The sequence below is a fragment of the Girardinichthys multiradiatus genome, chromosome 2 (genome assembly GCF_021462225.1).
Source record: "Girardinichthys multiradiatus isolate DD_20200921_A chromosome 2, DD_fGirMul_XY1, whole genome shotgun sequence".
NCBI lineage: Eukaryota > Metazoa > Chordata > Actinopteri > Cyprinodontiformes > Goodeidae > Girardinichthys > Girardinichthys multiradiatus.
Window position 1 is genome coordinate 37,785,582 of NC_061795.1, and position 12,571 is coordinate 37,798,152.

Consider the following 12,571-nt stretch of genomic DNA (forward strand, 5'->3'; position numbering starts at 1 on the left):
AGACAACAGGGGGAAATCTTTGGCGATTAGCAAAACACTCAATAAAGGAGTGGTTCTGCAGGTGGGGACCACAGACCACTTCTCAGTAACAGCTTTCTGGCTGATGTTTTGGTCACTTTTGAATGTTGGTGGTGCTTTCACACTCGTGGTATCATGAGACGGACTCTACAACCCACACAAGTGGCTCAGGTAGTGCAGCTCATCCAGGATGGCACATCAATGCGAGCTGTGGCAAGAAGGTTTGCTGTGTCTGTCAGCGTAGTGTCCAGAACCTGGAGGAGCTACCAGGAGACAGGCCAGTAAACCAGGAGACGTGGAGGAGGCCGTAGGAGGGCAACAACCCAGCAGCAGGACCGCTACTTCCGCCTTTGTGCAAGGAGGAACAGGAGGAGCACTGCCAGAGCCCTGCAAAATGATCACCAGCAGGCCACAAATGTGCATGTGTCTGCACAAACGTTTAGAAACCGACTCTATGAGGATGGTATGAGGGCCCGACGTCCACAAATGGGGGTTGTGGTCACAGCCCAACACCGTGCAGGACGCTTGGCATTTGCCAGAGAACACCAGGATTGGCAAATTCGCCACTGGCGCCCTGTGCTCTTCACAGATGAAAGCACGTTCACACTGACCACATGTGACAGACGTGACAGAGTCTGGAGACACCGTGGAGAGCGATCTGCTGCCTGCAACATCCTTCAGCATGAGCGGTTTGTCAGTGGGTCAGTAATGGTGTGGGTTGGCATTTCTTTGGAGGGCCGCACGGCTCGCCAGAGGTAGCCTGACTGCCATTAGGCACCAAGATGAGGTCCTCAGACCCCTTGTGAGACCATGTGCTGCTGCGGTTGGACCTGGGTTCCTCCTAATCCTGGACAATGCTAGACCTCATGTGGCTGGAGTGTGTCTGCAGTTCCAGCAAGATGAAGACATTGAAGCTATGGACTGGCTCGCCCGTTCCCCAGACCTGAATACGATTGAGCACATCTGGGACATCATGTCTCGCTCCATCCACCAACGTCACGTTGTACCACAGACTGTCCAGGAGTTGGAGGACGCTTTAGTCCAGGTCTGGGAGGAGACCATCTGCCGTCTCATCAGGAGCATTCCCAGGCGTTGTAGGGAGGTCATACAGGCATGTGGAGGCCACACACAATACTGAGCCTCATTTTGACTTGTTTTAAGGACAATACACCAAAGTCCAGAATGCCTTTCTCATAGATTCTCACTGAAGGCTTGAAAACTCTGAATGACCACATATGGAATTATGTAGCAAACAAAAAAATTGTAAAATACCTTTTAATGTTTTATACTTTAGATTCCTTAAAGTAGCTGCCCTTTGCTGTAATGACTGACATATTGACCTTTGGCTGTCTCTCAATGAACCTCTGGGAAGTTCTTTCAAGACTCTTTGGAAAACTATTTCAAGTGACCACTTCATGAAGCTCAGGGAGAGAACGCCAAGAGAGCAAAGCAGAAATCAAAGCAAAGGGTGGCTATTCTGAAGAATCTGAAATATGAACATATTTATATTTCACTTTTTGTTTACTACATATTTTCATGTGTGTTCATTCAGTTTTCTTGCCTTTTGGTGAGATTCTACAATGTAAATAGTCATGAAAATAAAGGGATGCATTTGACGCTTTTAAAAATCCCAATTTTCTTAATTTTGGGTGATTGGTCGTTACTTAAATCTAAAACCGATCTTATACACTGATTTTATCAACCTCCACAAAGGTTTGAAAATCACCCACTGTCCCCTTTTGCTCTGCCGTGAGAGAGGGCAGACCGACAGATCCACCCACCAGGTCATATATGCAGGTGTGTGGTTCACAACTGTTGACAACATAAGGTTGAAACACCGAAAGTGTGTCAATTTCAGGTCAATTTGTACACCCAGTTCCTACCCAGCCCTTACTACAGGTCCTTCTCAAAATATTAGCATATTGTGCTAAAGTTAATTATTTTCCATAATGTCATGATGAAAATTTAACATTCATATATTTTAGATTCATTGCACACTAACTGAAATATTTCAGGTCTTTTATTGTCTTAATACGGATGATTGTGGCATACAGCTCATGAAAACCCAAAATTCCTATCTCACAAAATTAGCATATCATTAAAAGGGCTAAACGAGCTATGAACCTAATCATCTGAATCAACGAGTTAACTCTAAACACCTGCAAAAGATTTCTGAGGCCTTTAAAACTCCCAGCCTGGTTCATCACTCAAAACCCCAATCATGGGTAAGACTGTCGACCTGACTGCTGTCCAGAAGGCCACTATTGACACCCTCAAGCCAGAGGGTAAGACACAGAAATAAATTTCTGAACGAATAGGCTGTTCCCAGAGTGCTGTATCAAGGCACCTCAGTGGGAAGTCTGTGGGAAGGAAAAAGTGTGGCAGAAAACGCTGCACAACGAGAAGAGGTGACCGGACCCTGAGTAAGATTGTGGAGAAGGGCCGATTCCAGACCTTGGGGGACCTGCGGAAGCAGTGGACTGAGTCTGGAGTAGAAACATCCAGAGCCACCATGCACAGGCGTGTGCAGGAAATGGGCTACAGGTGCCGCATTCCCCAGACCTGGGCTACAGAGAAGCAGCACCTGACTGTTGCTCAGCGGTCCAAAGTACTTTTTTTGGATGAAAGCAAATTCTGCATGTCATTCGGAAATCAAGGTGCCAGAGTCTGGAGGAAGACTGGGGAGAAGGAAATGCCAAAATGCCAGAAGTCCAGTGTCAAGTACCCACAGTCAGTGATGGTCTGGGGTGCCGTGTCAGCTGCTGGTGTTGGTCCACTGTGTTTTATCAAGGGCAGGGTCAATGCAGCTAGCTATCAGGAGATTTTGGAGCACTTCATGCTTCCATCTGCTGAAAAGCTTTATAGAGATGAAGATTTCATTTTTCAGCTCAACCTGGCACCTGCTCACAGTGCCAAAACCACTGGTAAATGGTTTACTGACCATGGTATCACTGTGCTCAATTGGCCTGCCAACTCTCCTGACCTGAACCCCATAGAGAATCTGTGGGATATTGTGAAGAGAACGTTGAGAGACTCAACACCCAACACTCTGGATGAGCTAAAGGCCGCTATTGAAGCATCCTGGGCCTCCATAAGACCTCAGCAGTGCCACAGGGTGATTGCCTCCATGCCACGCCGCATTGAAGCAGTCATTTCTGCCAAAGGATTCCCGACCAACTATTGAGTGCATAACTGTACATGATTATTTGAAGGTTGACGTTTTTTGTATTAAAAACACTTTTCTTTTATTGGTCGGATGAAATATGCTAATTTTGTGAGATAGGAATTTTGGGTTTTCATGAGCTGTATGCCAAAATCATCCATATTAAGACAATAAAAGACCTGAAATATTTCAGTTAGTGTGCAATGAATATAAAATATATGACTGTTAAATTTCCATCATGACATTATGGAAAATAATTAACTTTATCACAATATGCTAATATTTGGAGAAGGACCTGTATTTCATCCAGACCTCCTAATTCACACACACCTGTAAACAAACAATCTCGGGCCACGTCTTCAACCAACATGTACCAGCTCATTTCTCTTGATTTGGGGCTGTTTACACTCATGAAATAAGTATACACAGGTACTTGAAGGTGGGTAAGAACTGAAGCATCATGTGGAGGAAAAACCTCTTGGCAAGAAGTTGCAGGAGAAAAGGACCAAAACAGCAAATTTACAACATGGCAAAAGGCAAAATGAGCAGCATCCATTTTTTCTTTACAAGTTAATTTTATTTGTTCTTATTGAACCAACTAACATTAACACTACTGCAGAGGAAAACATTCTCAGTTAATAATTTGATAAAAGAGATTTTGGTTGTATGAGGAGTATGATAACATTTGCTGTTTTTGAAAGTGGAAAATGCTACAATGGCCTGTGTGGAAAATGTCAGTATGCAAAAGAATTTCCAAAGAAGGAAGCTAAATATTTCCTTTTTTCTATTCAACCTCTTTTGTAAGCATTTGTATCCAAATTTGCATTTGATCTAATATGAAACTGAGTTTACAAATAGGAATTTCTACAATAAACTGAATAAATTCTGATTCAGCTTATTTTATAATTGTTCAAGTTTGGAAATATTCTGTCCTCTTTCCTACATGTTTCTATCATCTAAGATGAGCTGTGAGGATGGGAGGTATAAACATATATACCGCCTGAGCAAGGTTGTTCTGAAAAGACATAGATGGAACATTACCTACTGCCTAAAATACATGAAATGGGGCTTAAAGGTAAGAGGCGAGAAGCCGTTTGGCTAAAAAATCCAATCGACATCCAGTGTTTGGACAAAAGAGGAGATACGCTTTCGGAAATGGAAATATGTTATTAAACACAAGAAGGTGGATTGAAATGTATCAAAGAACTGCCAGAGATTATATTTGTTTTATTTCTGCTTTTTCAGCATGACCTAATTGCCGTTACTCCTTAAAGAAGACACTTCAAGCACTTCATATTGAAGACCTTATGTCTGATTTTATCAAAGGAACAGAGACGTTTAAAGTGCAGCATTAGTTAAAACAAGAAAATCCTGTTTGCTGCTACTAATAAAACCTAATCCTCCAATTTTGAGTTATGCAAGTAAGAATTAAGTGAACATTTTGGCTAAAGAGCAAAGTAGACAGTTATGTTAAAGTCTAAATGTCTTTCCATCTCAAAACCATTAAAACCAGCTGTGTTCCTGTCAAGATTACATTTGCATGCGTAAGCCTACGATGCACATCGCTGCCCAGCGTTTTTGGTCTTCATAGAAGCTGACTGACCTAAAAGAACCATGCAGTTTCACTTCCCCATCAAAGATGATACAGGTATCAGGATTTTTGCATGTCAGAGTAAAAGAAAGAATTTGTGTACCTAAAAATGGTAAAAAAGAAGAACTATTGGGAGCTGGATGCCATCATCATTTAAAAATGATGTCCAAAAAAGTCTAAATGTGCATGACATCGGAAGGTGCTTCATCTAAGAGTCTTTGAATCACTTGAGGAACTTTCAAACCAGGAAACATTGAGGTACTTAGAAACTGCACGTAAACATCACACGTCTAACATCATTCCTCTCAAAAAACCTCTAAAAGTAGAAGGTTTGTGGTGCAAAACTTTCCCAGCATCTCTGCCTTCAGGCATGCATGAACTGGACACAGAAGTCAAATTTTATAGTTAATTATTGGTCAGTTTCCTTTTTTCCCCCGTAATTCAACGTTAATCTCATCGCATGATGTATCAGCGACATCGTGACAAAAACTGCCTCTTTGTTATTATAAATGTTTGTTCCGTTTTATTATTTATTTATGGTGAACTGGGTCTGAGGCGAGTCAGTTCCACATTCGTTCAAGTTACCTATGCTGACATCAAGAGACGTTCCATGCTGATGAACACTGGTGTTGAATGAAGGGGGGACAGAGTATAGGATTAGGTTTACAGGGTCACTTCACTGTGGATCACTCCATTGTGCAAAACTAAAAACTTGCATCTTTGCACAGAACTGCATTTTTTGTTACTGCAAATCCTGCATAACAAGAGTTATCTTTATCAGAGGATCATACATTGTTGTAGTTTATTGGGTGAACTGCTATAAACTGACTGGGTCCGGAAGACTTTAAAAACGCCCTTGAGGAAAAACACTAGTTTCATGATATTTGCACAAGATCTGCTTGCTTTTATTTAAAACAGAAAACCAAAATTTACTCCTTCTACTGCTAAAAATATATTAATTCAGTTATCTAAGACATTTTTATTGTAATTTATATTTTTGATACACAGACTTCAATAAACACCCCCACATTTAGTAGTACCTTTTAGGTGTTTATTAGCCAATGTATTATTCAATTTTGCTCTTCTGCTCTCTATAACAAGCTGGTAATAGCTTTTTCAGAGTGACCAGTGGGGTTACCTCAGTTTCTACAGCATGACTGTTCACTCTTTATGTGACCAGAAATATTTCCAGAAAGCAGAATGTCTTTCTTCTAAGTGAGAAAAAAGAGAGTGCAACAGCAGGTAGGGGAAAGGCTGTACTGCAGAGCTCTATCCTCCATACTGCCGGAGAAAACTGACCCAAGCCTAGCGCTCATTAACCAGTTTGAAATAAGATGCAAAAGTTTTCTAATCGGGTCTAAACTGCCATGTTCCTATCAGCTTTCACATTCTAGCTGAAGTTCGCCTTTAAACTTCAACTCAAAGATCAAAAGGGAGTCCCTCCCCCTGTAAAAACAAATTCCTGAGCTGTTCTTAAACTAAAGACACAGTTATTGGTTTGGAGATTCTACTGGCTTCCAACCAGACTTGGCTGAAAAGGTGATCTGAGCGGCACCTCATTCCATTCCTGACCCCTTTGCGTTGGCCACACATCTCCTTACATGCCATTCTCAACCTCTTTCACCCCTCCCTCCATCTCTTACCAGACAAACCAGTGGGACAGGGACAGGTGGGTCTCAGGGAGGTTGCTGGGATGCCGCGGTCTCTTTGTTGTGATAGTTCCCTGCCTGAGAGGTAGGAATTGTTCAAATCATTTCACTCGACAAGTCTGGTCAGATATGCAGTTCGGCATGAAAATTGGAGACTTTGCTATCAATTATTTGTCTTATTTGACTAGGTTTTGTGTTTAGAGGGAAGTTTTAGACACATTGTATCCATTTTATTGACATTAAATTTGTCAAACTATGTTGAATCAGTACACTTTTTATATTTTTTCCCCTGCATCCACTGGAGCCCAAATACAATTGTAAACTTAATTATCTGACCATTATAGTTTAATAAAAACATCTCATTCAACTTCTGAGCACAATTCCATCTAAAAACAATTTAATGTGACTATAAATTTACTCAGTTAATTCTCATTACTAGTCCCACATTGTTAACTCCAGTAACTTCTAGCTAAAACTGTATAACCCATTTAACTTACGAACCTCCATTTAATATTGTAAAAATGTATTTACCTATGATAAATCTTGATTTTATTACTAATTTCTAATAAATAGTTCATAATTGTTAAATCTCTCCAGGTTCAAATGCAGTTTATTAGTGAGCCAAGCCAAGCTCATGTTGTTGTTAATCTGGCTTTCTTTGGAGTATTTTTTTAATTATATACAGTTATGAAAAAAATAAGGACACTCCACTAAATATTCAGTTCTTTATTGAGAAAGGTTCCAACTTTCTTTGGAAAAGAAAACTTTCATTAGTAAACGACAAGTAAACGGCAAATATTAACCATGTTTTCCTCATTAACTACTGTTGGTTTACAAGACAAAGGCGCACGTTTTTTCTGACATTGGCGCGATTTAAAAATGAGTTCAAGAGTGTAACAGATTGAAAACGTCCCGGATTGCGTTTTCGTATAGACAGGAAAAAACAGAATCTTCCTGTATGGGGAAGCCCTGGCTTATGCACAGTTTAATTAAATTTTATTTAATGCACGCGTTCAACATAACGACTGCCGACTAGTTTAAAACCCACAGAAGACAAAGACATCAACAAAACCAATGGCAGATTGCGTAGAACTTGCTGACTCTTGAATCTGACAACGGTTCTCCATCGATCTCCAAATTTTCTCCCGTTTTCTAAGCAAGACGTTTTTACGCATGTTTTTGAGTTTCAGAGAACATACCGTTGTGCGACGACTATTAGATCGTAATTAAAACGTCATATAGATGCATTAACAGGAATAGAAAAACAATCCCATTATTAATGGATCGTTGTCATGTAAACAAGGCCTTAGGTTTCAGACAGATCTTCTGATCTGGTGTGCACTCTATCGTCAACAGTCAGGAACACACAAAACTAAATGTTTGAGGTTTGAACAAGACAAACCCTCCTCAAAGCTGCTGAGTAATGATTTTTTTATATGACTGTGTATGGTTTTAGCCTCTAAATGGGAATAAATATGGGGATGTTCTAATTTATTCCTAAACAGAAATGAGCATTTTTATTACACATAACGTTTTTTTTTGTCTATTTATATAACTTGAATTTTCAGTATTGTTAAAAGTGATATTAAAAACATCCATAGGGTGGATATGTTAGAAATTAACACAGGTTGTCATAGACTGTCTTACTTTTATCACATGACTGTAGTATAATTGGATTAGTATATTTTCTGTATTAATTGTCTTTTGAATTAATTCTCTCCATTAATTTTAAACTTTTCTGCATATATTTTACAGCTGTAAACATGTTAAACCTTAATGAAAATTTGTATTATCTTTACAAATTCAAATGAATAGACCCTGTGACATTCAATCAAAATTGGCATTGTTCATATGACCAAAATCCCAACAGCGCTGATTTTTTTTAAGTGTAAACATTTCAAATTATATCTGAACAGTATAATTTCTGTAGTTTCTTTTAATAAATAGGCTATCCCCCGTTAAATCTCTCTAGCTGCATTAGTGACCTGAATCAGTTTGAAGCCAATAAAAACCTCAAGTTATTTATCTGATCATTGCTTATTTATTTTTAATTTTGTGAAAACAGTGGCATTTATTTTGTGAGTTGACCAACAGGGAATGGGGTGGAGAGAGAGGGGAAGACATGCAGCAAAGGTCAATGACCTGGATAGAACCCGTGAAGGCTGGATCGAGTAGTGGAGCATCTTGCACCTTACCCATGCGCAATCAATTGTGCGGCTGTTGTAACTGAAACTGTAGGAACAAAACAGTAGCTGTTTTTTATCTGTAAATATGGTAAACAATTATGTAATAGTCCTTTTTCTACATGACTGCAGATACATTTTCCACCTTCAATAAATCTCACCAGGTTTATTGGTTAACAGCATCGGTTTGAGTCTTGCCAAGACTCTAAAACTACCTATTTCCACCTTTCATAGTCTCAACTAAGCAAACGTTTTACAACTAGTAGATGTACCTTTATCAAGCTATGATTGAATGCAATATATTCTTCATAAGGTTTAAGAAATTGTCCACTTTTAAGTCTCTCCAATTCAAGCTGTATATTAGTAACCTACAGGAAAAAACATTTTGTTCAACTTCCACCAATAGTGATTATGAACAAAGGAACTTCTTTGCAAAGTTTTTAATCTGCAAACATGTCAAATTATAATGAAATAGTATTAGCATAAATAGTTCAACACTGTTAAATATCTCCAGTTTTAAAAGCTACTCTAAATTGTTCAGGCATTTATTGATGATTGAAAACAAAACTTCTATCTGGGCATATTTTTGACTAAAATGTAGGAAACAATAATGTTACAGTATATTTTTTTCCATTAATGACCATAAGTAGCCTACGAACTTTCATTTTCTTCACATTTATCAGTTATTTGCATCGATTTTAGCCCAGCTGAAAGTCTAAAGTTACAAGCTTTTATCTATTGTGACCTAAACAAACCCTTTTTAGCAACTTTTGTTCATCATTGTACCTGTAAATCTGTCAAATTTCCCCTATAGTTTCTAATAAATAATCAAGCATGCTGAATCTATTATGGTTTATTAGTTATTTGCCTTAATTAGTCAAAGTGAAACTCTAAAGCAACTTATGTAACTTACCTACTAGATCCTAAAAGATGCAACTTTTGAGCAGCATGTTTGTAGCTGCAAGTCAACTGATTAGTTCACTTTTCTAAAGACACACATGGGTTCATAACAAAAAATAAAATCTACAGTGTCACATAAAACATGTTTTCCTCATGACTGTCTAACAGACAGAATATTTCTAATCCAAACACACTTTATTAGTGACCGGCAAACATACTGTTGACATCCACCAATACTTATGAACAAAGCAGAATTTTTGTTGCTGTAAATGTTTCCAACCATAATTATATGTTTTCATATACAATTGTAGATAATTTAATATAATTGGATTAGTGTATTTTCTCTCTGGCTACCGCCACTGTTAAATATCAACAGCTTTGCATTAAAGTGAGGACCGTTTAAACGCTCAAAGTCTGGAGATTTTGTGCATTTTGATGGTTGAATTACTGTACTTTTTCCAGTGCAGAAGCATCCCTATTAAAACTCTCCAACATATGGGCACAAAGGCTCATATTTATTCTGACCTCCTCTGCAGTGACATCAGGATTAAGGTATTTTCCAATTAAAGACCATAGTTCTTATTGGTCACCTGCTGAGTGCAGCTCTACCTGCGCAACAGGTGCAGTCACACCTGTAAGATTAATCCTGGCTTGACTATTAAAAAAATACCAAGCGTTGTTTTCGCTTCTTTTTTCAAAAACAGCACAATCTAGTTTAAGTGTAGGTAAAATGCTAACTTAAAGTTTTCTTACCGAGAGGAGAGCGCTGAAGACCAGGACAGCCCTCAGAGAGAAGCTGAAGCGCAGCAGCGGCTTCATGATGCCGCACTCTTTATTGAGAAAAAATTAAAAAAGTGGTTAAAGTGTCTTTTTTCTTTTATAAGCTGAAAGTTTTCATGTCCAAACTTCTCCCTGGCTTGAAAACGATAACCCTCCTCGTCTGCTCTTCTCTCGGACAGACAGCAGCTACATCAGAAAAGTAAAAAGTTAGAGAAGTGAAAGTTTTTCCTCCTCGCTGGTTGACTGAGGGGAGGAGCGGCGGCTGTGCGCGTCATGAAGCTGCCACTCCTCCCATCATCATCATCACCAGCAGCAGTTTTTATCGGCGTTATCCAGGCTTCTTCAGGGGGAATTTTCTGTTCTGTAGAAGTTTGAAGAAGAGGTTTCAAGAAACCGAAACGAGTCACCCCGCATCCTCGTCATAATTTTAAGTGAAGGAATGTGGCCTGGGGTCCTTTCAATCTGCAGAGCAGATGGATTCAGGCTGTTTCTGCTGCAGGCGGATCTGCTCTTGACAGGTGATACTGCTGCTGCACTTTGGGTTCACATGAGCACACGAGTGCGTGGAAAGGATTGGTGGGTTTTTCAGACTTGAGGCAGTGGGACAAATACGTGTCATGGGGCTCCTCATGTGATTCCCAGAGAGGCGTTTGTCTAATCCAAGGAAAAAAAAAAAAAACATTTAATCTGAGTTGAAGATGCATTTCTCTAGTGAACTAATGTCTTGACCACTTCCACTTCTACTTCTTCTAGTGCAACATCAAATTCAGTTTGCAAAAGTTTAAGCAACGTCTTGTATTTGCAAAAATATTCAGCCCTCGTGAACTTTTGCACATTTTGTCACTTTAAAGCCATAAGTTCCAGTGTAGTTAATTAGGATTTTATGTGATGGACCATCATACAATGGTACATATTTATAATGTTGAAGGATAATTTATGCATCTTTTTAAAAGTGTTTACATAAATCTGAAAAGTGTGCCATACATGTATTCAGCCCTGTTAGTCAGCTCTTTTTAGAACCCCCTATTGCTGCAATTAAAATTGCAGATATTCAGAGTTATGTCTCTACCACTCGTGCACATCTATAGGCAGAATTTCTGTCCATTCTTCTTTGCCCTGCACGTTCCAGGATGTCCCTTGTTGTGTCCTGTGTGAACCTTAACAGAACAGCTGTATTTGTGCTGATATTAAATTACTCACAAACACAGATGACTTTACTTGGGGGTGTCAGAGTAAAGGGTGCTGAATACGAAAGAAAACCATGCATCGTTTTTCTTTTGATTCACAATGCAGCCCTTTAGTCCAATGAAACAAAATCCCAATAAAGCACATTGAAGTTTGGGTTTGTAATGTGCCAGAAGGTGGAATGGTTTAAGGGGTGTGAATACATCCAATAAGACAGTCCTGCTTGGCTTTTATGAAATGAGTTTTCTCCTTCAGGCTTGCTGAATACCTTTCAAAACTCATTGAGAGCTATTTGTGGTTGGAGGTCAGTCACTACTGTGGGATAGATCTTCAAAACTGATTTAAAAGTAGGAATTTAGAGGTGTACAAACCTTTATACAACACACAATACTATCTGGAAAGCATCTGAGTTTCACAGGAGTATCTTTAAACCAAAGAAACCTAAAGATATTTAAGTTATAAAACCTCAAGTTAGAGATGTACCGGCCACAGATTGCATGCCATCACCAGCTTTAGTTAATAATGGCATGCAAATTGTGGGGAAGAGATGCAAAAACCAGGAAGAGCAGCAGCAACTTCTTCTCTTTCGGCAGCAGGTGAACAGTAACTGTCCTTTCCCTGTCTGTTCCATGAGACAAATGACTAGGAAACATAAATGCAGAAAGGTAGAGAAATAAATGAGAGGATTTTCTCTGTATTTATGAATTTGGATATGAACATTTATTGAACTGCGTCCTACTTCAAGTCATTGAGCATTTAAAGAGTTAGCCTGAGAAAATAAGTCATAACATTTTTCATTATGGAATATTTTTTTCAGGAAGAACATATAGGTCCACTCAATATTTCAGTTTGTCGAACTTATCCAACTTGTTTTTCAATGGCAACCTCAGTTATTAGTTTATTGGCTGGTTGTCTGGCAATTTATGTAGCTGATGAGTAAAAGTAGAGGAAAAATTATGAATCAGCAGTTCATTGAGGACAAATTACACTTTGACGCTCTGTGGCTTTTATCTCCAAGCAATGGTACAGTTATTTTAAACAGGGCGTCAGTGCAGAGGTCAGTGATGGACAGTGAGTGAGAACCAAAGGAACCTTTAAGAGA

The 12,571-nt window shown here is 39.1% G+C and overlaps 1 protein-coding gene across 2 annotated transcripts in view; it reads right to left on the reverse strand.

Annotated features, from left to right (window-relative positions):
- LOC124861164 (receptor-type tyrosine-protein phosphatase eta) overlaps nt 1-10,517 on the reverse strand; it is a 57,599-nt gene extending 47,082 nt beyond the window's left edge. For both annotated transcript variants that reach the window (XM_047354696.1, XM_047354690.1), the window contains exon 1: nt 10,258-10,517. In XM_047354696.1, coding sequence (XP_047210652.1) covers nt 10,258-10,323 — 66 coding nt within the window. In that variant the 5' untranslated portion in view covers nt 10,324-10,517. The remainder of the gene's footprint in view (nt 1-10,257) is intronic.
- Nucleotides 10,518-12,571: the final 2,054 nt, after the last annotated feature.